The sequence below is a fragment of the Colletotrichum truncatum genome (assembly GCF_014235925.2).
Source record: "Colletotrichum truncatum strain CMES1059 chromosome Unknown Contig_0013, whole genome shotgun sequence".
NCBI classification, from domain to species: domain Eukaryota; kingdom Fungi; phylum Ascomycota; class Sordariomycetes; order Glomerellales; family Glomerellaceae; genus Colletotrichum; species Colletotrichum truncatum.
This window is the reverse complement of record NW_027222410.1, coordinates 286,031-311,063: the sequence shown is the minus strand read 5'-3', so window position 1 is coordinate 311,063 and position 25,033 is coordinate 286,031. Positions and strand designations below refer to the sequence as shown.

General features: G+C 46.3%; 6 protein-coding genes across 6 annotated transcripts; 2 read left to right on the top strand and 4 right to left on the bottom strand.

The window, feature by feature from the left end:
• Nucleotides 1–10: 10 nt before the first annotated feature.
• Nucleotides 11–1,363, bottom strand: CTRU02_215144 (DNA repair and recombination protein; the record flags this gene model as incomplete). The annotated part of the gene is made up of 3 exons (XM_036731906.2): nucleotides 11–534; nucleotides 943–1,192; nucleotides 1,253–1,363. 3 exons carry the CDS (start codon nucleotides 1,361–1,363, stop codon nucleotides 11–13), a joined length of 885 nt encoding a protein of 294 aa, XP_036576294.2.
• Nucleotides 1,364–4,138: 2,775 nt separating this feature from the next.
• Nucleotides 4,139–4,639, bottom strand: CTRU02_215143 (uncharacterized protein; the record flags this gene model as incomplete). Its single annotated transcript, XM_036731907.1, has 1 exon — nucleotides 4,139–4,639. The coding sequence occupies one exon, from the start codon at nucleotides 4,637–4,639 to the stop codon at nucleotides 4,139–4,141; it is 501 nt and encodes a 166-aa protein (XP_036576295.1).
• Nucleotides 4,640–7,764: 3,125 nt separating this feature from the next.
• CTRU02_215142 (uncharacterized protein) lies at nucleotides 7,765–8,034 on the top strand (the record flags this gene model as incomplete). Its single annotated transcript, XM_036731908.2, has 2 exons — nucleotides 7,765–7,807; nucleotides 7,856–8,034. 2 exons carry the CDS (start codon nucleotides 7,765–7,767, stop codon nucleotides 8,032–8,034), a joined length of 222 nt encoding a protein of 73 aa, XP_036576296.2.
• A 2,217-nt stretch (nucleotides 8,035–10,251) lies between these two features.
• On the top strand, nucleotides 10,252–11,751 carry CTRU02_215141 (transposase; the record flags this gene model as incomplete). Its single annotated transcript, XM_070206378.1, has 2 exons — nucleotides 10,252–10,398; nucleotides 10,432–11,751. The coding sequence occupies 2 exons, from the start codon at nucleotides 10,252–10,254 to the stop codon at nucleotides 11,749–11,751; spliced, it is 1,467 nt and encodes a 488-aa protein (XP_070059937.1).
• A 6,372-nt stretch (nucleotides 11,752–18,123) lies between these two features.
• On the bottom strand, nucleotides 18,124–19,672 carry CTRU02_215140 (uncharacterized protein; the record flags this gene model as incomplete). The annotated part of the gene is made up of 2 exons (XM_070206377.1): nucleotides 18,124–18,941; nucleotides 19,060–19,672. 2 exons carry the CDS (start codon nucleotides 19,670–19,672, stop codon nucleotides 18,124–18,126), a joined length of 1,431 nt encoding a protein of 476 aa, XP_070059936.1.
• Nucleotides 19,673–24,443: 4,771 nt separating this feature from the next.
• On the bottom strand, nucleotides 24,444–24,773 carry CTRU02_215139 (protein methyltransferase; the record flags this gene model as incomplete). Its single annotated transcript, XM_036731910.1, has 1 exon — nucleotides 24,444–24,773. The coding sequence occupies one exon, from the start codon at nucleotides 24,771–24,773 to the stop codon at nucleotides 24,444–24,446; it is 330 nt and encodes a 109-aa protein (XP_036576298.1).
• Nucleotides 24,774–25,033: the final 260 nt, after the last annotated feature.

The following is a 25,033-nucleotide window of genomic DNA, read 5'->3' as shown; positions in this document are numbered from 1 at the left end:
TTTCTTCGGACTAGAGAATAATACCACTAGGCGGTCCGAGAAATATAGACAGCCTGTCGTTTATAATGATCTCTTCTACTCCGGGCGGATGAAGAATTCCTACGGCTGTAAACTCTGCGCCGTTGACAACCTTGAGACCTATATACTTGTTCTCGTTGATTACCACCGGCATACCCTCGACATAAGGGAACATACCAGCTGCGCTCAGCTTGCCCTCGTCGCCTAATAGCATGGCTGCTTTTCTCTCCTCTGCTATAGGTATCCGCGATTCCCACTTATGCTTCGAAAGATATATCGATATCTTACGACCAGTATCGACGCTATATGCTAAGGCTGCATGCAACGTCAGATCCCACCGGTGTCGGTTTAGAGGTATAACAGCTCGCCTGCCGCTGGTGAAATCGAATTTCGATTCGCTATTATATTGCGCTTCGAGCTTCGCGGCGTCCTCTCTTATCTGCTTGCCCTCTCGCAGGCGTTCAAGAAAACCAAGCAGGTAGGCGTCCCCTTCAGCCCGTTTTTGCTCGTCGAGTACTACAACATTAGTAAACCCCTGCCAGAGTTCTTTAGCTTTAGCCTCTTTCCAGCGTCTCTCTATAGCTTTGCTTCCCAGTCCTATATTTCCTAGCACTATACTAATTCGTTCGGTAGTACTAAGGAGGCTCTTCTGCAAAACTAGCGGGAACTGTAAGAAGTCTCCAGTGAACACGACAACAGAAATGCCACCAAAAGGCTTCTCTAGGAAGCCCCTTAACATTCTAAGCTTTTAATCGATATCATATAATGTTTAGAGTCCGAGCATGCTGGCCTCGTCGATTATCAAAGCATCCCGCCTGCGCCATCGTTCTTTAGCTTTCTCTAGATTGTTCGATAACATTAGTTCTACGGTAGCGCCATCGGCGTCCCGAAATGCCAGCCCTACAGCAGAATGAATTATATTACCGCCGATACCTACTGCGGCCGTTCCCGACGTTACCATAATAACAAGCCGGCTAGACGCCCCTTTGGCTGCGAAAACCTCTTTTACGGTATCGATAAGCCACGACTTTCCAGTGCCGCCTCCCCCGCCAACGTATTGCAGGTATTGCCGATCAGCGCCGTTTGTTCGTTCGTCGAGCGCCTCGCAGATAAGACTAAGCGCTATTCCCTGCATGCGATTTAATGTTCTCTCCGCACCGATAATCTTCCCTGCCTAGGTAAACGTATTAGCGGCCGTAATTGCGATCCAGTTTGAAGCAGGTTTCAGTCTAACTATCGCTAGCTGGGCTAGGAAATCTATATTAGCATCGTTGTCGCCAAAGCCTGTTTCGGCACCGGTATGTAGGGGTCTTTCGGCGGATTCATCCCCTTCGATGGCTAGCATTCGCTCTTTATGGAGTCTTTCCTACGCCGCTTTGGTGATTTTTAAATGTTGCTTTGGTAGTGTTGTTTGCATATATAGTTAACTGTTGGTGCTTTGTATTCTAGAGTCGTCATCTATGCTAGAAAACCCGGCGTTATCCAGCGTTTATAGCAACTCTTTTATGCCTAGAGAACCATTCGTAACTCCTGGTCCGTCCTGTAGGCTGAAGACTACATCGTGAAAGGTATGCCGCAGGTCTATCCTATCTAGGTGCCATTCTTCTGAAAGGTCTAAGCCCTCCTCAGGCACATCAAATTCGTATCCTTCATCGCCCTCGCTCCGGCTAGCCCAAAGCTTAGCGTCTTTCTTTACGTCTTCTACGCTCTTGTAAAGAAGTTAGATGTTATTTACTACAGCCTTAACCCGACCTAGCATGTCGGTATATAATCTCTCCCAGATGTCACCTAGATCGGGACTAGTAGATTGCATAAAGGTTTCCCACGGCACAAATAAGCCGAGTAACAGGACTGCTAACCTATTGTCTATTAGCGACTGTATAGCCTGAGGTATATATATATATATATACCTACCTCTTGTAATACCCTTCTTCTATGCCTTATACGTCATGATTTAGATGTCCGGTAACAACTGGAATTGCTTGATGTGTCCTTGGGAGCAATTCTTGTATCCACGATTCCCGGTCTGTCATTAAAGAATCGAACGGTATAAACCGTGACTGGTTTATCCTGGTCCTTCGTCCGACCCTCCGTACGCGAACCATACATAGGTATTCGTAAAAGCAAAGCTGTTCTAACAGGCGACCGCGATGCGCATATGCCTCAAGGTATGGCAAAGTCATGCCACCGGCGCCGAATCCAATCGTTTCAGGGGTTACCCGCTGCTGCACTTCCGGCCCTGCTGCTCTGCGTAGGGCCTCCCAGCGCCGGAAAATAGCCCAGTAAAGCGAACTGAGATAGACGTTAATCCAACTCGCTTCGCTGCAATAGCTATTCTTGTACCCGAGGAGATTACTACAAACCTCTACAGCCGAAAGTTCTCGACTTGTAAAGATCTGATTTGCTGTACGAGCAAGAAACTGCCGTGTCTTATTATTCCGTTGTACTGTCTTTGCCGCGCTGTCTCCACAATTCGGTCCGTAGTCGTCTCCCTGATCAGCCATCCCATCAAATACAGCCTTGACTAGCGCTGCTCTCTTCCAAAGCGGCGTATCTAATTTTGTTAAGTAATTCGTAGCATAGTATACCATGGAGAGTCCAGCCGAGTTAGTCGGGAGGAATATAGTATCCGTATTATGACGCATAGCTACTGCTAAACCTGGGCTATATCTGTTGATTCTTTCGTAATCTCTTCGGATATGCAGAAGGCCATCGGTAGTAAACTCGGTTCGCTAGCGCAGTGTCCATGGTGCTTTAAACCGACAGGGATACCGAGACCCAGCCTTCCCTTTGTCTTTAAAACTATACTTTGTACATGTCGCACCGCAGCTATGCATTTAGCACCTGTAGGCGACCCAATTCGCTTCGGCATCAAGGGCTTCATCGAGTCTGCTGATATCCTCCGTAAGATGTTTGATATTAGTAAAGACGCTTTCCCACCGGCGGTATCGTCGTGCCTTGCCTTCGTCGCAGCACTATATCATTTACTTAGCACGATAAACTTAGAAAATAGAGAAACATGCTTACCTCACTAAATACTAAATCAATATATTAGCACACTTGTACTGCGTAGTCCGCGTTATCCGGCTTGGCAAGATCATGAAAAAGATCAGGTAGCCCGAGATTAGCGTCTAACCATAAGAGCCCGTGTAAGTAAAGAGCCCCACGCTCGTTTGTCTCGACGCAGCCGAAATAGCAAGAGACTTTGCTAAACATTGATTCCTCGCTAACAGAAACACAATGTTGAAAGAAAAGCTCCAACTCTCGATGAAAAAATTTTGCTAAACTAACTGCGTCTCGGATAACATGCTGTACGCGTCCAACCTGCTTCCGGAACTTTTCCATCAGCTCCTCTGCCGCCTTGCCATATGCTACCCGAAAGGCGGCTAGTTTCATATTTATCTCGTTTGTTAGATCGTTTGGGTTGATTGTATACCATATACACGGCATTCCATACTTAAGGCATAGTGACTTTATCTTCCTTCGAGAATAGAGACGCTCCTCATTTAACATATGCTGCCTATGTCCAAACGCGCTTAACTCCCGGATTAAGTATGCTATATTGCTGTTAGTAGTCGTCCGGGTCTCGCGGTACTCTTCTTCTGCTCTTTCAATCTCCTCGGGAGTAAGTCTTGTAACGATTTGCTCGACTTTAGCAAATAAAGACCTCTTCATTCGCAAGTAACTAATCCGTCGGTTCTCTAATCGAAGAAGCATATTAAATACTAAAAAAGGGAAGCTTGGGTGTATAGCAAAGTAAGCACCTATTATACTATTACTTTAGTTACTTATTTCTATTTATAAAGCAGAAGTTTTACTAACCATGCCTCTGTAAGCAGAATCGTGCCCAGGTTCGAAGGTAAAATCCGTTCGGCTTATGACTGCTTTGGATGTCTGGACCTTGCGGTTCATCCTGATCATCTTCGTTTTCTTCTTCACGTAATATCCTAGGGCCGCCTCGACCCCATGGAAATAAACAAGGGAAAGCCTTAGGGAAGAAATCGGGATCGTTCGAATCAGCAAATTCCTCTCCTCTGCGACTGACTAGATAGGGTTCTGTATTCTTATATCGGAGGGTGCTGTCTCCGTTTGCGTCCTTTGGCTTTCGGCCTCTCCCACGCTAGGGCCCTCTCACTATTGCTTCTCGAAGAATCCTGAGTCGTTCTTGTAGGCTATGCTCTCCAGATACCTCAGTAGCCATTAGTCCAGTTGAGGTTAACTCGGACAGCTCTTCATCTATCCGACGAGGGTCCATATCAAATGGGTCGCAATCACCCGCATGGATTCCCCCTAGCCTAGCGTTGCTTTCAGCTTCGAGGTGCGCAGCATTGGTTTCCCTATCTTCTAGACTTGCAATAACATCGTGAGCATTACGCAAAGGTTCATCAGGGCGACCTCGCTCAGCAGGAGGGACATAGTATCCTGTACGGATTTCGTCTTCGGCACGCTTCTCATACGCCACCATTCTCTCCACAAGTCCCTGGGGTACCTCAGTTCCGGGAGACCATTCCCCCCAGGTCCTAAGATGATCCTCACTAATACTAATATCCCGGTATAGTAGGTTGTTCGCCCGAAGCCAAACGAGCGCACGCTTGAGCTTCTGGGGGTTCACTGATAACATAAAGCCAAGATCGGATGGTACTGGTGTCCGAGGACCTACAAAGCATACATGCAACCTGTCTCGCTCTTCCACGAGTGGATAAGGTAGAATATTGGCTGCTACGCCTTGAACGTCGTTAGGGAACACAGTAATATAGCCTCTCTTATGTTTTCGGTAGCGGCCACTTGTTGACTTCTCGACGTCGATAGTAAGCTTCGTAATCCAACCACAGGGTGTATAAATTCCAATAAGGCGCTCCTCAAGTAGTGAAAGATCTTTCAAAACATGAGGATACCGATGGATGCAGCCTAAAGACAGATTATTCACCTGGCAGGCGTATGGCAGTTTTTGATGCTATAAGGAGGTCTTGCACTAGGTGCAAATAGCGAAGTTTGCCTCTAGCTCCTTAGGAAAGCATTCCATACAAAGGAAATGTTCTCTGTCTAACACAGGGATTTGGTCCTCCACCCTTAGGTATAATAGCTCAAGTTCGGCCTATATATAATTGACTAGTAAGTTAGGAGGCTTTTGCTAGTAACATACTCTACAATATTCGATTTCGAGTGTAAAGTCATTATGCATGCTTTCGTAGAACGTCTTAGTCTTTTCCAGAATCGTTTTTCGGGAAACTAGTCGGCACCACGTGCGATCCATAGAGTCTAGCTTCTTCTGGATATAGCGGCGATCTGCTTCTTATACTATCTATTCGATCTCCTTCTTCCTTGCTTAGTATGCTTCGGGTGTGTCTAGTAGCTCAATATAGCTAGCTTTTTAGCTTAGCTTAGGTAGTGATAGACGAATTGGTAAATGCCTTTGCTAGATAGGATTAGACTGGCGAATAGCAACTAACGGTATTTGAGTTCTTGGCGCTTCAGAAAGAATATGCTGGCTATCTTGAGCTCTCTTATGCTGTAATATGTCTAGGGTAGTAGGCGTGTTTAGACTTGATATAGGCTTAAGGTTCCACGGAAGTAGGGTTGGTCGATTACTTTGCTCCCAAAGGTTGCTACTAGCATAGGCTTGCCTATTTCCTCCACGGCTTTTCCTAGGCGTAAGGGAAATTTTACTAGGCGATGTATTTAACCCCTCGCTATAGGGTGTCTATACTAACACTGATCTAGGTGATAATGGAGATTCGATTCTATTCGGGCTTCGGATATTGTCGAACGAGGATGGTGGTGTCGGCAGCAGATTTCGGTTCCGATTCGAAGGAACCTTTAATCCTTCGTCGAGGGATCTCTAGTAACTCTATGTCAAAAGGGGCCCTGATAGTGATTTTATTAAGTTTGAAGGGACCTTACCATAATATTGACTGAAGGCGGTGGTCCCGGTGCTAGCATGCGACTGTGGTTTGAAGGAGAAGTCTGCTCTTCCCTGCCGGCTATTTGTCTCGGCCTCAATTCAGGCTGAATTGAAATAGGAGTGTCATTGAATGAGGAAACTAGTGTTGTAAGATGCGGCATGATAAAACTTAGAGTCGATTCAAGGATTTCTAAGGTCTTTGGAGATCAAAAAAGCTATTATATTCCTTTGACTATGGGAATATTAAAGCTTAGCAATAGTAATGCGTATTCGCTCCATCCGCTGAAATCACCTTCTGCCCTAGCTGCAAATGTTATTACTACCTCAATAAGAACATCTTTTCTCATATAGTATTAGCCCAAGGCGAGATGCAAGTAACTTCGTATTGCAAAGACGGATGTCTTACTGCTGCATTACTATAATAAAGCTGGAATCATTCCTGTTCCATCCGAATAAGAAACAATACTTTGTGATCTACCAATAGAAGGGTAATAAGCCCCCTGTTATTCCCACTTTGTAGAAAAAAGACGCAGTCTACGTCTTGCCAGCATAAACTAGACAACTTCAGGCGACCACGAGACCTAGTTCTCCTGTATTAATAACTTGATAAGGGAGCAAAGCTAAAAAATCTCCCTTCCGATAGATTCTTCCTCCGCCCCCTCATATACAAGGTTTATTCCTTTATAAAAGTATAACCCGAATGTTTAGATTCGCCTTTCTCTTACTCTTCCTTACGTCTCGAAAGCTCCTTCTACGTTTTATACTAGTTCCTTGCAGATTGTTTACCATTTCGCCTTGCCTCCTCCTGCCGCTATAGGTACTAGAAAGCCAGACTTAGCTACCTATTAGCCGAAGCCCGAGCTGAACCTGCCTTCGCCATGGAGCCTCCCCCTCACGATGCTTGCTACAGGTAAAATGGTTGCCGTTAAATCTCTAAGCAGGGACTCCCAGATATTTCGGTACCAGAACTGGTCTAGTCAAATCCAGATACCGATTCATACGCCAGAGTGGTTGACTAATGTCTTCCCTAATATACTTAACAACTTACACGCCGGGGCCTTATCGCTAGATCTCTCTCGCTTCTACTTAGGAGGTTCGTTAACTACCGAGGATTAGGAAGACTAATAGTTTACTATTATCTACGATCCCCACTTCAGTTACGTCCCCTGTAGTCTATCTAGCGAAGACGAGGTAGAATATAAACGTCTGGCATAGATCCAGGACGATGCCCTCACGCCGTAAGTTTCTTCATCCGTAGCATTAGAATACTTATCCTAAAGCTCCCTCTTAGTATTTCTGACCGTACCTGCGCCGACTTATCTCCTCGTTTCCCGATAACTCCTCCGTTCGTAACTTTCAACGGGTTTGTCGATACCCAAAAGTTCCCCCTTGCCGATGATCCCTCCGTTGGTCTCGATGAAATAACCAGGAACTCGTTAGCCGTCTTCAAGGTATGGTCTAGATTTACTTCTACAGAGGCTGCTTATACCCCCAAAACTGGATAGTATGCTAACTACGTTTACGCGATGCTTCCCAAATGCAAAGCATATATGAAGAAGAAGTGCGAGGATTACCGCGTCGAGACAACACCATTTCGCAAGCATAGAAAAAAAGCCTATATTACTAGCTATTTCCATAGTTTCTACAACAAGAATACCGTCTTTACCTCTGATTATCCTTATAACCCCCTTGAGTTTGTCCCACTCATCGAGATTATCAAAGTTGACTAGGCTGCTGGGGAGCCTAGGCAGACCGCAGCCTCGCGCGATCCGTTTTCTACGCCGTCAAAAGGAGATATGACTGAACGTACGAAGGGAAAATTCAAGTTCGATCCTCTCGCACAGATGTCTGCCGACGCGAAAGTGCCTGGGCCTCTGTTTAATAATGGTAAGCTTGACGATTCTACTTTATTATTCTGAAAGCTAATATGCTTAGGTTCACAAGCCTCGGACGCCATTGTCGATAATGATGATCCGTTTTCTATTAACGGCCTCCGCGACGTCGCGCCTATTAATATAAAGCGATCCGGAGAGGTAGAGACTATTGAAGACAGCAGTGATAGGGCGAGTCTAACGAAGCAGCCTAAACGGGGCAGTTTGCGTAGGAGGAAATAGTCTGCGTTGGAAAACATAAGGCATATCAAAATTCAATACTAAGAAGATCGCTATCTATGCTTAGATCCCTTTAAGTCTTTCTTCTTCTTCAACCTAAAGTATTTCCTTTTATAGTAAATTCATTTCCTCGCTAGTATGTGCAGAAAGTCGATCAGGGAGATCAAAATCTATATTAAAATCGCAATCGTCAATACCACACCCTCTTATTTCCAACTCATCTAATCTAAATTCGTTCTGAAGAGTTTGTATGAGAAAAGACCAAGCGTCTAGACCTTAGGTAGTAATTTTAACATTTTCGAGAGTAAGTCTTCGAAGTGTATTTTGATGTCGCCGTAAGAGCGTCAGGAGTTCGTCTCTCGTACAGTCTAGATACTCAAGGCATAACCTTTGAAGAAGAGGAATATAGAGGCTTTCTGAAAGTCCTGGAAATTGTTGCTTCTCTTCGCAATAGTTGAAGAATAAAGTAATATCGGTGAGCGCTAGAAAAAGGCTAGAGAAGCTATAAAAGTCTGATTGCCAATCATATTTTTCTTCCTATACTGGGTCATTCTCTGCAAAGAATTTTCTAATTTCTTGGCTGAAATGATTATCGCTATCCTTAGGATTGATAACAAGACTAAGCTTTGTGATAGTCGTGATTTCGGATTTTACGGCTTTTGCGAGACTGCTTAGGAGCGATAGCATCCGTGGAATAACAGACGTACAACCTTCCATCATATCTCCAAACTCGATATATATCTCCTCTATGGGAAGGCGGCTCTTAATAAGTGCGAAAAACAGTGTTCTGATTACTACTAAGGCATAAACCATGCTATTAGGTAAGAAATCAGAAATAAACCTATTTGGAAGTACGCCAATACGTCGCCCAAGCTTAAAGGCGCCCCATGGTCGGGTATGATCCGATATCCCAATAGCTTTGCAGTTTTTAAGGTTAGTAAGAGCTATCGCTAAATAACTCATATGTTGCCTTTGGGAGAAGAATTCCGTTTGCTCCTGCCATCCATCCTTATAGGTTTGGATTATTTGCTCCCAACTATCGTCGCCCAGTAAGACAACTTCGCCATTCCGAACTCGGAAGAAATCATACTCGTCTTTAAGTCCACAAATCTCTAGTTCTTCGTGGCTCATATAGTCTTTGGGTTAGATGAGATGATCAACGCAAAGCTCGACAACTTCAACCGCTTGACTCAGAATATGGTGGCGTGAAATGTTCACAAGATTCAATAGGCTTTCCTTCTCTAGCATTACGTAGCGAATGCGGAAGAAGCGTGCTTTGAAAGCTAAAGACGTTGCCTCAGCTATAGTTTTGCATGTTTCCCGGAAGTTCTAATAGTCCCGCAAGTGCTTAGGGTCTGGTGATAATAGATGATAAAAGATTTCGGTTATCAGTTCAGCTGGCAAGTTGATAAGAGCTTGTTGAGCCATAACTTGAAGCGCAATATCAAGAAAACCCAGAATTGTCTAAGGTGAGGGGAAAGGATCTGATAGTTAAGCGCCGTGATCACCCGTAATTATGCATGAACATGGAGTCGTCTTGGTAGGATTACTAATCCTGGACCGGTGAAACATTAACCCGATTACTAGCTCGTCTTCCTAACGGGAGGCTTACTTCAACAGGCGGCTTGCCCGCCGTTCCCCAGTATAGTATTACTATATTATTACTTAGTATAAGCCTAATTACCTTACTCTAACCCTTAATCTATTAGTATAACCTACTAGTAAAATAATATATAACTTATTATTAGTCTTATAGCCTTAACTTCTATTAATAGAAACCTTACTCTTACTAGCTAGCTATAATAATATTTTAAAATATATAGTAAGAAGATAAAATCTAAAGCATACAAGCTATTTTAAATTTTTCTATCCTAGAATTAACTCTTTATAAAAAGGCTATAACTTTATAATAAAGAAAAAAGTATAAAATTAAATATATAACTAGTTAAATACTAATTAAAAGTAACGTACATGATAAGCGAGTGAGACAGACAAGCGAGTGAGACAGTAAACCGCGACCGTCGCACCTTGACGCGACCGGCACCTTTTCCTCTACAATAAATCATGGAATCAGCTAGTATTGAAAGAAGGTTACAAATTGCCCTTCAAGCAATGAGAAATGACCCAAAACTTAGTGCTCGGGCCGCAGGTGCACTCTATACAGTCAGTCACGCAACATTAAGCCGGCGACTAAAGGGAATAGTCTCACGACGCGACAGCATGCCTAATTCACGGAATTTATCAGATTTAGAAGAGAAGACAATAGTTGAGTATATTCTCGACCTAGATGCGCGATCATTTCCTCCCCGGCTGAGTGGTGTGGAAGAAATGGCCAATCGACTTCTCGCAGAGCGCGACGCGCCTCCAGTTGGGAAGCGCTAGGCTTCTAATTTCGTCAAGCGACAACCACAGCTTAGGACGCGTTTCTTTCGCAAGTATGACTATAAGAGAGCTCAATACGAAGATCCAGAGGTGATTCGTGGCTGGTTTTCGCTTGTGAAGAATACAATTGCGAAGTATGGTATTGCTGATGCTGATATCTACAACTTTGATGAGACCGGCTTTATGATGGGCGTTATTGCTTCTGGAATGGTTATTACAAGTGCTGAAAGGCGTTCAAATACGAAGATGACACAGCCTGGCAATAGGGAATGGGTTACAGTTATCCAGGCTATTAATTCCCAAGGGGAGAGCATCCCGCCATACATCATCGTTGCAGGCCAGTATCACCTCTCAAGCTGGTATACAGAAACCTCTCTTCCGGGCGATTGGGCTATTGCAACGTCTGAAAATGGATGGACAACAAACGAGAGAGGTATTGACTGGATCAGACACTTCGACATTTATACAAAACCACGTACGTCTGGGAAATATCGCCTCCTCGTTGTTGATGGTCATGAAAGTCACCACTCCGCAGCCTTCGAGCTCTTTTGTCAAGAAAACAACATTATTACACTGTGCATGCCGGCTCACTCGTCTCATCTACTTCAACCCTTAGATGTTGGTTGTTTTCAGCCGTTAAAGAATGCCTACGGTCGGCAAATTGAGAATAAGATGCGGCGAGGCATAACCCATATCTCGAAGGAAGATTTCTTTGCAGCATTTCACGAAGCTTTTAAGCAGTCTTTTACGAGGAAAAATATCCAGGGAGGTTTCCGAGGAGCTGGACTTGTCCCTTTGAATGCAGAAAGTGTTCTCTCAAAGCTGGATGTAAAGTTCCGAACGCCAACGCCTGAGGAGGGGGTCCCTCAGACACCAGACCCTTGGATCTCTAGGACGCCGAGCAACCCAAGCGAAGCAAGATCACAGTCTACTTTTATTAAGAGTCGAATCTCACGCCACCGAAGCAGCTCTCCAGCATCAATTTATAGTGCTGTGAGTAAGCTAGCCAGAGGGACAGAAGGACTAGGGCATCGGGTAGCATTACTAGAGTCAGAGGTTCAAATCCTTCGAGAGGAGAATGCAATATTAAGTCGGCGTCGAAGGGCTAAGAAAACACGTCTACAGAAAGGAGGAAGTCTTACTATATCTACTGGAGAGGATATACAGTCGCAAAGAGAGGCAGACACGCAACTACAAGAGGAAACGCGACGGAGTAGTGGTCGCAAAGTGAGGTCTGAGACGACTCATCGTCGGTGTGGCGTATGCGGGAATACAGGCCACAACGCGAGAACATGTCAATTTATTGAGGAAACATCCGAAGAACAGGAATCCGAGTAGTATTAATCAATCTAAGATTTCTTGTTATAGATTTCGATATTATTGTCGCGAAGGTCTGGTTTACTGTCTCACTCGCTTGTCTGTCTCACTCGCTTATCATGTACGTTATATAATATCTTAAGTCTAATACTACTTTATAATAAGATAATTAATTAACTCTTATTTTGAGTTTTAATCTAGGTTATATATATTTACGTTTTTTTTTTTTAATTTTAAGTTAAAAAATAAAACTTTTTACTTTAATACCTAATAAGTAGTTTTATTAATATAACTAAAACTAATAAATTATTAAAATAAGTATAAAAACCTATTTAAAAAGCTTTTCTTATCAAAAGTAACTATTAGATCTAAGCTTTTAGTATATAAGGAATATATAACTTTATATGATTTTTTTCTTATTACCTTATAATATACTACTTAAAGCTTTATTTTTCAAAATATTTTATATAATATTATTAAGACTAAAGTACATAAACTTACTTTATTTTATTTTTATTAGTATCATAATTATATTCATTAAGTTTTGTCTTATTAGGCTTCATAAGAAAGTAGGTATTAGCTTAAACTTTCGGGTTGCTACTATACTCATGACATGCTCAGCGCATGTGCTGCAGCAAAACACAGTCATCTTCACTCGCCAAAGTGGCTCAATCTGTAACCTACGTCCCCCTAGGCACCATAACAGCAGCGCCAAAATCATACTCATGATCAATGGCGTAGAACAGCGGAGCATTAAGGACTCTCACAACTGTCATCATCCTGATACCCGTCGGGGCAGCCTGATCTAAACATTTACGAAGCTTCCATGTCCTCCACTGCGGCGCTGACTCCTCGACACGTTCAGCAATTTGCACACGCTAGCGATTTCTCGCAATTCTTCTAGGGCAGCTAACTTCTAGGTTGACTCTGCAGGTCTGTAGGTCTTTGCATGTGTCGAGAAGGAAAGCTTCATAGGTAGCTAGCTTTTCGGCCTTACCTAATAACTCTCAGGCATTCACATACAAGGTTGATATCCTGGTCTTGCCGCTTCCGCTCTGACTATCATCAATTATCATGTCCTACTACTCCGCTAATAACCTGAATCGCTAGGTCCTCGCTTCGGATGACACCGGGGATGCGACCCGTAATTCTCGGGACAGCCTTTCCGGCTCCGGCCTTTCCAGACGGCCATTCACAGCCGCAAGCCATATCGCCGTCTTCCGCGTTTCGGCTCGTTCCCTTTCCCACCTTCTACCGGGTAGCCCTGGCCTTTGCGCTGTGTTCCCTAGCCGATTACTCAGACAGAACACCCTGATTTGATGCTATGCTGACTGGCTCCTTACTGCCGGCTCTTACGCGTTATACTTCTGTGATGACGATTTCGTTGAAGACTGCACCTTACTGGTGTGACGGCGTTGACTGCTTTTGCCATAAGAATGGTGCATTTTCACTCTGAATACTCTGCGGGGTCTTAGCCTAGATCGCGGCCCGGACCACAACGTCAACCCGATCCCATGGACGGCTAGTCTGGCCGACTACTGGGCTCTGCGAGGCCCCCCTTCACCTAAATCTGGGTAGCACTTGCGGCCATCTTGTCTGTTATGTTGCTTTGTGTATCCGATATGGTGTTGTAATATTTTCCGGGCGTATGCTTGATCTAACAGATAAGACGTCTGATAGACACAGCCTGGTAATTGAAACGCTCCACCCGCTCGCCTTCCTCAAGATACTGATGCTGCGGGTTCCTCTCCTTAAAATCCAAAGGCCACTAACAATATATGGTGACCGCGACCTCTGGTGGCCTACTGAGATGCTTACGGCTAACGCAATGCTGTTGAAGAGTTTCATGCCTGCTTGGTACGGCTTGACGTTAGGTCCCCAAGAGTTGTATGCTACTCTCGCCTGTTATGCTTGCAAGGACGCTCGGCAGCTTCAAGCTATTGTACTTTAACGAAACAGACTACGTCGTCCGGGGCAGGCTTGGCGTACGCGGAGCCGAGAGTGTGGCGGAAGACTTGAGGGCGTATTCAATGCGCAGGTAGAAGAACGACCTCAGCCTCCCATGACTCCATACATATCGACACAGTCTCAAAATGCTTCGCCAGCGTCTTATATCCCCCACATCGCCTATCGCCTACGTGACTTGGAATGGCGCCTTAGCCTTCTGATAGTGACGGTCGAATATCTTATGCACCGAATAGGCGCTGAGGAGAGTTTGTTAAGATCGGCTTTGAGCCCTGCCCATGTGATGCCAAATGATACCGGCGATGATCTTAGGGAAATAGCCTAGGCAGATTTCCGGGTCACTTTTAATAGGATACTAGCGGGGTCTTAACTAAGGTGATTACTAGGGTAATCGCCGATACGTTGGGATACAGACTCGTTTCACACATTTAATTTATACTTACAAATCGCAGGTTATGACCGGCGCAGACGGGTTTGGGTATATCTGATGAATGGGCTGCACCAGATCATCTAATTAGCTTTATAGACTGACGAGGTAACCGGCCGTCCTGGAGGCGTACTTAGGCGCATTATATGTCTTCTCTTCCAACCCTCTTAGTCCTCGCCAGAAATAAACAAGAAATCCCCTCTACGATATCTTACTTGGCGCTCTTACTGTCGCTAACCTGATGACTTCAATTATAAGCTAGCAAGCAATAGAAGCCACAGCTCTACATCACCACCACTGAATATGTTAAATAGAATCTCTGTGGAAGCCTATTACGCTTTTTACTGTAACTATTTCTGCTTCCAGAGCAATTACTAGAGGTTCTAGGAAGGTCTGGGTTGAGCGAATTTGTCTAGACCCCTTTATTTCACATCCTCAACTCATTTTCACCATAACACAGCATCGTGACATCCACTTACCCAACTATAACAATCAACCCCACAGTCCTCCAACTATTATCTTACCCTTCTTTTCATCATTAACTGCATCAACTGATCTTAAGATATCCCGAGAATTGACCTAGAGCGCTACTTCCAGTACGCTCACAGTCGTATTTACGCAGAACCACCAAGACTATACTCAAGTTTATAATACCTAGGTATTAGGTCTACAATTACCCGAACCGAACCATATCGTCACAAGAGAACACAAGGTCATTATGTCTATCGAATCTCCTTAGACCCCAGCTGAGTTGATTAATATGTCGCTGATCTCACGGACAGACTCATTAAGGCAGCCAGGGGCACCACCAAGCTGCCCAAGAAGCGCACAACTACAAACCCGAAGGAAACATCTTTCCACAAGAAATACGAGGAAAACGCTCAATTCTTTCGCGAGAGACCACTGGGGTAACACTGGCCAAAGCCAACACAGCCCCTTGAGAACCTACGCACCGAAGAGGAGGGGCAGTGGCCCAGCTCGAAGAGGATGGTACCTGGGAGTCTACACACCTTAGAGGTGACTAATTATCGGTGGGGCCTTCTGAAGAATAAATAAAATTCCTGGATGAAGAGAGATACTTTGGAAATAATGGCGCCCGGTCTGTGTAACCTCCAAGGTGCCCTCGTCGCTCGAACCTCGCACTCAGGAGACGACATTCATGTCCTTCTGTTGTTTGGGTAAATGCCCGAACCTGTCTTTTTCCCGGTCCATGAGGGAACTGATTGCAGAGAACAAGAAGACCAAGCAAGCGTCTGGGGCTATGAGGGGTCCTTCAACAACAGTACCTTCTGTATTCCCTGCTAAGAAAGTATCTATACAAACTATTTTTTCTGCTTGGTAGTCGATCAGAATAACAGCACCCCCTACTTCTATGACGATCAATTAGTTGATAAGAAGGCAGAGGATCCCCTTAAGAAACTCGTAAAAATAGTTGAAACTCTCTACGGAGAAGCATCGCCAAAGGCTGCCGAACTGGTATTACAAAAGATTATTATCATCGATTGCCCGCAAGTAGCGAACTTCTGGATGTCTGGCGTCAACTACGTAGATTGGTTCCGACAAGTTACTCATAACGGAAATCTTAATATCGTCAAACATGTAAACAAACTCTGGCCTCTATATGTATTATTCGCGTTACGGATGAATTCTGTGTTGTCCCGATTGAGTGTCATAGAAATCGTATCCGCTTAGGACAGTCTTTACGAATGAGGAAGACTTGAACAATTTGTTTCAACATAAAGGACCGGAAGAGATCGAAGGGCGTACGAGGCGTCTCGAGAGACACGTACCACAACCAGTCCCGGGCAGTACTCGCCTCATCTAATGAAGGGCTACATTGGGGGGTAGTCTTCTTCTATTAATTCTCTGCAAGAACCCGATCTAATGAACTAGGATTGGAATCCACAGACCCAAACCGGGCCTTCAGAGGGATTAAACCCCCCAGCGTTAGACAAAGTGCACCGAAACAGTACTTGGTGTAGCGACTCTCCCTCATCCCAAGCATTGAAGCCGCCGGCCAGTGGCGGCAACCAGCCTATCTGAAGTATTGGAAGAAGAGAGGCCAGTCACTAGGATCATCGATATACCTATGCCCTTTAAGTCACTCAACCCAACAAATTTTACTTGCAGATAAGAGCTCGGAGGTCATCACCCACAGACCTGAGGGGACACCAAAAATTGGCGAAGAACACGGGGTCTCTGCCCCTGAATGGCTTATACCATCAAGAGACGAGTCGTATGCTGAACTACAGTAAAAGTATGCCAATGAGTTCGACAAAGACGGAAACTTGGAAGACTGGTTGGTACCCGCTTACTGACAGAAGGAAACTCTCTTATCTTTATAACAAGCAAGTTACTATCTTTCGAAAAGATTACCTTGAAAATGATGAGATCGGCGCGCTCGTAGTACTAGTAATGTAGGTACTACCATCAACACTTTTATCCCGGAAGACCTTCTTGCATTGTGGGCAACGTGACCCCCAGGCTAGGGAATAAGTGCCTAAAAGATGAATCAATTCGACTTGGGATATCTCTACGATACTGGCCTTGTGGTTCTCCCCACTGAACTACTATGCAAACAATTGGGCGGTCCTGATGATCGAACAAACCACTGGGTGATCGTACTTCTCTAACTCTGCGTGGATTGACAAGTGCAACGTGCGGTGGCCAATATGGACGAGTGATACCGGCCTCTGCGGCCCTTTTCCTGACCTGTTACGAATCCTGCGGTGTCAAGCAATAGTAGTGAATGCAGTTCAATAGGAGAACCATCATACGGGCGGGCTTGAAATGGCTTCGAATTGTTGAATGGGTGAGAGTCTCCGCACACGAGGGAGTCCTCAGCCCAAGCCACACTTCTTCGTGGGTCAAGGGCCAAAAGAAACGGATGGGAGGCCACGACTCGCTTCATGTTGCTACCTTTGTAGATGTACCTCGTTGTTGATCCCAGAATTCTGCAACCTAGCTACAATATACGGGACGCCCCCTCTTTGGACTCTCATAATCTCAAAGTCTGATTTTGAGAAGCAAGTGACGGAAACCTACGTAGCCCGGAGGGCTGTACGAAAAACTCCGCTCCCTCTGCCCCCGGTGCAGACCACCGACCCAGATGAGACGCTGATACCACCTACTGGCCACCGACTTTTACTAAGTATCTCGAAGGACTCTTTTCCTCCGTCAAACCTTCCTGGGGAAACAGAGATCATACTCAGCCAGAATGTCCGTCAAAAGTCTCCAAAGTTCTATCGGTCGGAGTCAGTCCAATAACCTAGTATTGGGTCGAGATTCACACACATCATCCCCGTGTAGCGTCTATAGTTTCATAGATGTCCATAGAATACCCACCAGCTTTACCCAGCGGACCGAATTACTCCTCACGCCCACCAAGCGATGTCACAAAGTTTCACGCTAGTGGTGTGTGTCCGCAGTAGCAGGATTTTAATAGTATGATGTTGTAATAGAGAATTTTTTCTTCTAGAAATACTTTTACAACAAACAAATAAAGTAAGAATTAATAGTAAGAAGAGCACTGGATACCTAGATAATATAGAAGGGAGTAAGCCGGATTCTGCTCTAGGTAGTATAAGAAAATTGTGAAAATGAATAGAGCTTGCTAGGTTGAAGCTCAGGTATATAATGGATGAAATTTAGTTCGGATACTGCTATATTAGTCTCCTTGGGTGGAATTTATTAATGATGTTGCGTCTATATATTATCATTAGGGCTCAGATATCACAGAGAGAAGCAGGAGACAGAGTTGGGATGAGCTTATTAGGGAAGAGGGAAGATCCATAGTACTTTATTAGGAATTAGTTGGATCTTTTGCATCGCCCTTATATTCTCATCCTTTTCAATACTCCTCTTCATCTCTGTGATTAATTATGCGCCGCCACTACTAAAACTTTCAAGAGTAGAGAGGCTTAACTAAAACTTAAGTAAAGCATCAAAGCCTGCTAGGGCAGGACAGAGCATAACCAAAAAAAGTGTATATGGTAAGAATATTACTGGGCCGTATCATCGCGCAGAGCATCCTCATCGAGCATGTTCTCGACCCACAAGCTGACTGGCCTCATTGATTGCGTCGCCGCGCGGACAGTCTCCACCCAGAGGCTATTGCCCGTGGGCTCCGGCATTGCCTGGACCAGGCGGACGATCTCGCGCCATCGTTCGAGCTCCTCGCGCACCACGGGGCGGGCCTCGGCCGGCAGCACTAGAGGGCCCTGCGGGGGGGTCCGGAAATCGGCAGGGGAGCTGACGGCTCCGGAGGGGAGAGGCTCGGCCCGTATGGGGGTCCGAGGGGTGTCTAGGAGGGGAGAGAAAGAAGGGATAGAAGGGGACTGAGGGCGGCTGGGAGGAAAGGGGGCGTCGTCGAGAAAAGAACAGTCACAACCGGGAGTCGACTCGCGGCGGCCAGAGTCGGGGTCCTCATCTTCCTCCTCCTGCTGTTGCTTTTGCTGCTGTTGTTGCTCCTGATGCCGTTGCTGGGCCTTGGGAGGCGGCACGGATTCTTCGTCCTCTTCATCACCCTCCACAGCTTGGTTGAGGCGGCGGCGTCTGGGTGCGATGGGGGAGGCGGGGCCACCAGCAGACTTCCTCTTGTGAGAGGTCGGAGGGAAGAGGGAGCCATCGTGGGAGGGGACCGAGGGGGCGCGAAAACCGTCTTCTTGCTGCTCTTCTTCTCCTCCTCCTTCTTCTTCTGGGCCTTGCTGCTGAGCCTGCTGCTGGGCATGGTACTGTGCTGCAGCTAGGGCAACGCCGACTTGTGGTGCTGGCGTAGGAGTGGCAGAGGCGGAGGCGGAGGCAGCGCGGGGTCGGAGCCCTGTCATTGTGATTAATCAGTATAAGAGAACCTACAAACCAGCTCTAATATGAACAAGTTCGTTATAGATAGTGGGTAATTGAATAGGTATAGTGAAGAGTGTAGTGATTTAACTTACGGAGGGCAGCACGGTTGACGTCAATGGGGAGGACGGAGGGCGGATTTACAGCATCGTGGTGCCTCTCTAGCATCTCGGCACGGACAGCGCGAAACACAGCGACGGGATGGAAGCGGAGGGCGGCGGTTTCACGGGGGTTGAGGAGGCTGTTGAGGGTGCGGAGAGCGGGAGTGCTGCGGAGGACTTCGGGGCCGAGTTCGAACATGATGTCGTCCTCGCTAAAGTTTCCAACATTACCCCTGAGGGCATTGTATCTGCGCTTGACCTCGGCACCAGCATCGTCGCGCATACTGGTCCGGTGTCCTTGAAACACAACAAAAAGGGCAAAGGCCAACTCATCAGGTGCCAACTGTCGGCGCAGGAATGGTACGAAGTCCCGGGGGTCATCCTCGGTACCAAGAGTTGGTGGCTTCCACCCCGGCTGACCAGACTGCGAAGCATGCATACGCCATCCATGGGTGTAGTGGGTGCGATGCAGGGTTGTCCAAAGGTCTGGAATACGTCCCGGCGCGAGCTGCTGTTGGGCATGTAGGTGGTAAGCTTGGCGAATCTGGCTTAGACAGTGGGAGACATCGGCATTGGCCTCAATGCGTATTCTAGGAGCGGCGGCCATTTAGGGGTGCGATGCGATGCGATGCAGCAGCGGTGGGAAGATAGAGGCACAAGTATCAACAGTATCTTCAAGACAAAAAGCCAAACGAGCGACAGAGCGAGGGATGGGGTGGGGGATGATGTTTGCAAGATTCGGCATCAAAATAGTTACAGGTCAGAAAGTCACAGGTTAGAAAAATAGTATCATAGTAAGGCAGGTAAACTCTAGATAATACTGCCTTTAGTTAATAAGTCTAGTATCTTAAGGGAAGGAAATCAGAATAATAGTAATACGTAGCTGCAATTCTGACCAGATATAAGAAATATTACGGTAGCCAGACCAGGGTTACCTTCTTAGGCGCCGCTAGTCTCGTTAGATTGTGTATATGACTCCCATCTCAAGGAACTGGTCAGAGGGCTTCCCCTACCGCTTCTGACCATCTGATGTTGTCTCCCCTTAAGTACACCCCACCCTACCTTCACACCCCAGGCATTCCAGAAAGATAAGCTTAACAAGGACCCCACTGATACTTCAGCACCATCCAATGCTGTTTTACAAACTCCGGGTAACAGTGGGCCTTTTCTGCGCTAACATCTAGCCCATGCTTGAGAAGATGGGCCCCTATCACATTTCCACATGGTCACCGCGTGGCAATCGCGGAGCCTCTTAGCACCTGCTCCAGGGTCTCTCCACGTCACATTTATCTGGCGATTCTACTCAAAATTGATTCTTCTTTCCCGCCTCCACCAGAACAACATTTTGACAATTCAATTCAAGCAACCAACCAGCCAAGACCACATCTTCCAGACTACTCATCGCGCACCGATTACAACCTGCCAAAAACACATCTCCAAGAGTTTATCACACACCAACCGCAACCCTTCAAAAGCAAAGTACATCCTCCCGACTGTCCATCGCGCACCAATTTACAACCCGTCAATCATCGGATCAGCTAAGCGAACGAACTTCAGTTGCAATGGATTCTAGTAGGAAACCCTTCCAATCTCTTGCGACACCATAAACGAGACGCAGACTAACCTTCTACCCCCTTACAGCCCCAGATACAAAATCTAATTTGCTCGACATTCCACCTCCCACAGACCCGATCACAGACATTCGAAGCCTCTTACCCGAACTCAAAGCGCTCCTGAGCACCGCAACAAATGCCAAAGACGACGCCATTCTCGAGATTTGGCTACAGCTCTGTCGAACGATGGCCTTTTTCGGGCCCTCTGTAGACCGGTTTAGTCAAACCCCAATCGGAGCGGCATTGCGAACAGTTGCCAGCGCTGCCGAAACCGTCGTAGTAATTACCCATCGCTCCGATGGTTTGGCTCGTGACGAGACCGATGAACAGCCAAAGATGTCGCGACAAGGAATATAACAGTTGAACGCGCAATAAACGATGGGGAAAACACTTGGAGGATGCAAGGTCGCTGTCTCATGCGACGCGTCGCAGCTTTGCCTTTGGGCTTAAAAACGCAAAAGAACGGTCATTAACACTACTGACGGAGTTCAAGGGGAGACGGCTTGGTGCATGTTATTGACCGGTAGTATTGGCATTACTAGGCAGGACATAGAGAGCAGTAGACGACCCAGCAATCTTGCGAGTTGTCTGATGACCAAGTTTATGCAATTGACAGCTGATTCTTAACCAAACTTGATAGAAATGCCACGCAGAGCTGAAATGCGGGCGAGGTATCTTGCAATCATTAGACCAGCCCATTGACAGCACTCATGATGATGTGGATCCACTGTGTCTTGCAGTCCAAGACTTTATTTAGCCTTGACCATTGCCCAGCTGAGCTAGTGCAGCTCAGAGCCAGATTACTGCCTGGTGTGAAAGGTCAGATTTCTATATAAGGTCAGAATTATGAATTATGTACAGGTCAGAAAATTAGGCGTGTGAATTCTGACCTTTGGGTCAAGGTCCCACTTAAAACCACCGCTGACCCACCTTACTGCCCAGCTGAGTCACCAGAACCCGGACCCAGGTTCCTGCCCACTGCCCAGCTGATTTGCTAGAACCCAGACCTAACAATTTCTTTTCTACCCTCTAGTATGCTAAAATTCCTTTGCAAGTATTTGTCTCTTGAAAGCAGAAGGCATTGCATATCGCCTTACCTTTCTAGGAATCTCTTTCGCCTTTCTTCTCAAAGACATCTGATCAATTGGCCTTCAGGCAATTGTGGGCATGTAACTCTGGCTATCGGAACAAAACCCGGTGTCTTCTGGACCTCCGCCGAAATAGAGAGTGCTGCTGCTGACAGCAATCGATTTGAATAGCATTCTATCGTTTAGATTGAATGCTTACCTTTTGAAATGCAAGCACAAACCAATGACGGCAAACTAGGACAAGAGCATCGACCCAAAGTCTAGGTGCATGCGTATAAACCTGTTCGTCAACTTGGTTGTTTAAAAGAGTTGTCTCATCTGCAGCACCGCCAATTCTCTAGCTGCCTGTCTTGTCGATCTCGAAAGGAGGAGCCCGAGAAACCTGGGATGCTTCGTTTGGTACGAGATACGCTTACAGTCCACTTCCAGCAGACGGCATCCGACCAGTGGTGCTATTTACCCGATGGGAGATGGCGGGAAATGACAGCCGTGTCACTACGTTTGTCCCACAAGGGTTTCTGCGATGTCTGTCTCAGCATATATCGCCGCGGTAGTCGTGTATTGTCGTTGATGGAACTACCTCACTAGGCTCTATGACCTCCAGATGGTGCGTATCGTTCCTCAGTCGGACGCGAACCAGTAAACGACATTGGCCCCAAGTGTCCAGTTTCTCAATTCTTTATACAGCTAAATAAGCAGCGGAAATGGCGATGGAGCAGCCAGTAAAGCTCTCCACATCCGTTCGCATATGTTCTACTTCTCGCTTCTCAATCGGTTATATCCAGTCAGAGCACGACCGGCAAGGATGGTGAGCTAACTCTAATACTATATTTTTATCCAAAAATTAAGTCGCTACGTCAATATGCTGTTGTATGTTACTATTTCAAGACATCGTGGTGCTCGAAATCACACTCAAAAGCGAATAAACAATAATTTACGCTCGCCAGTAGTTGTGGCGGAGCAGATAGCACCCTATAAGCAAGCCTGGATATCAATGCAACAGCAGAGATCAACACGTGCTTGCAGGGTTGTGAGAGGATGCCCCATTCTACGTCACCTACGCACCCACCCGCCCCTTTGTGCCTTTGATGCTGTACAGCTTCGCAGACTGCATCCTTGCTTCAAAGAACAGTTCCTGCGACGCCATAGACGATCCTTTGAGCTTGTCATATAGTCAAAAACTTATTTTCTATCGAAAACGACACGCAATGGCAACGTGCCTCCGCTTAGAAGCTGCTGTCCCCGGTTCTTGCTCGGTTTCGGGGACGATCCAACACTAAGAGGAGGACAAAATGAAGCAGGATCCCGCGATCAGCAGATGCCCTATCGATAAGGCGAGATGGGTCGTTTGGCAGTAAGACTGGTGCATCTTGTCATTCGGCTTTTCTGTTCGCATGGGACGCCAACCGGATTGACATCGCCATTCGCGTTCGTCTCCATTATTGGCCCCCATCATACGACGAGGACGCTCGACATGGAGCAGGAGGCGGATTTGATCGGACTCTATTCCCAGATCTCGAATTGGTTGTCGCCCTCAACCCGTGACAGTGGAACCCGTTCGACGACGCACTCCAGGGCGAGTATCCATATAGAAATCGAACCGAAGTAGTCAGCCTTCGGCAAGAGGAGTCTCATCGAAGGACTAATGTTACTCTTCGCTGAATACTTATCCGATGCTGAAATAAAGTGAAAGATTTATCGTGAAGGCTCCGTTAGCCAAGCAAAAGCGGGACGACGTTGTGGAGGCATATGAGAATCGCTTCGGCACATCGCGCTCCTCATTATGCGACGCCTTAAACTTAAGATGAGCCGCCTCAAGAACAAGCATAGTGCCGGCTTTATTTACTCCAAATGTTAAGTAAAAGGCACAGTGAGTTCATGTATGTAGATCCACCCGCGGCCATTAAGGAAAGACAGAAGAATACTATCTTAAAAGTGAGTCGTTGTCTCCCCGAAGCACTCTAAGAAACAACTGCGTATTCGACAGCTTAGTATTCAGTGTTCAAGTGATTGTCGTCAAAACGATCGAGCGCCAAAGAAATTTTGAGACATGCAACTCATTTCTAAGGCTAGATCCGTCTCCCGCAGAGACCCTCAAGTGAGATGGCTGTGAGGTTCAACCAGGACGGGAAAATGTAGGCTCCAGTCTAACAACTTCCTTGGAAGATTGAAGGGTAACGAGATGCTGATCGGTAATAACATGACCATATCGATAGTTTGAAAACGCCGCATAAGTGTTAGCCTGAGAAACAGTCAGTATCTATTTACAACTGTGCATCTCGCTACACGATTATTCTATCTCAGGTTGCCATTTTACTAAGAAATTAGTATATCCGGAGAGAGTATTGTTATACTTGGCTTCTAATACTTCGTTCTCTGCAATTAGGCCACAGTCTGGTTAACTACTTCCGTGATACTAGCTACTATGAGTGAGATAGATAACATGGGGATCGAATCGTAGAGCCGCAGTACGATATACTGCTGGTTGACGATTAGAAAGACGAAGTTTTGCAACAAGTAGTTGAAGCTGAGTTCGTCCCGTATGTCGTAGTCAAGTTGGATCCTAGGTTAATAACCGGAGGGTTTCTCCATGTTGCTGATAGAGGCTGCTGAAAGATTCATATCGACATGAGAGTGTCAAAGATGAAGTCATTCGATAGTCGTAAAGTAGTAACGCCTATCTAGTTTTGACCTGGCTGATGGATAGCATACCGCCGTGCGCCCAGAAGAATTTCTGTTCCGTGCCCCCTTCCTCTTCCCCGCTACTTAGACAGCTGTGGTCGTTCGCTCCGAGGGTACCAGCCATGCTTCTATCTCCGCCGCCCATGATACCGCCGACGCGGCGGGTCTCGATCTCCTTGAGCATGGCCTTAGGTAAGGGTTGCGTAAATTCCCACATTTGCTGGAAGCGGGGGTGACTAGGTACGCGCTGGGCAGCGAAGCCAATATCCAAGAGACGGACGACCCACGGGGTGTGGAAAGCGTTGGACTCGGTCGACAATCTCATGAGGAGGTTGAAGTGGATGCGGGGTGTTTAAATCGGGCTCATGTGCGCAGTGTATGACTTCGGAAGAGAAATGCCCTGAGAGGCCAGAACGTGCTAGCCCCAGGCCAATATCGTCCAGAAAGAACGGGCGAGTTACAAATTGAATAGAATACTTTGGAGGGCTGAATCCAACAGCCAAGACTGTGTGGACAGGGTGGTAAGCAAATCTGCCCGTTCAATAAACAGAAAATGCCATTTGCATTAATATACAGTTTTGGGGA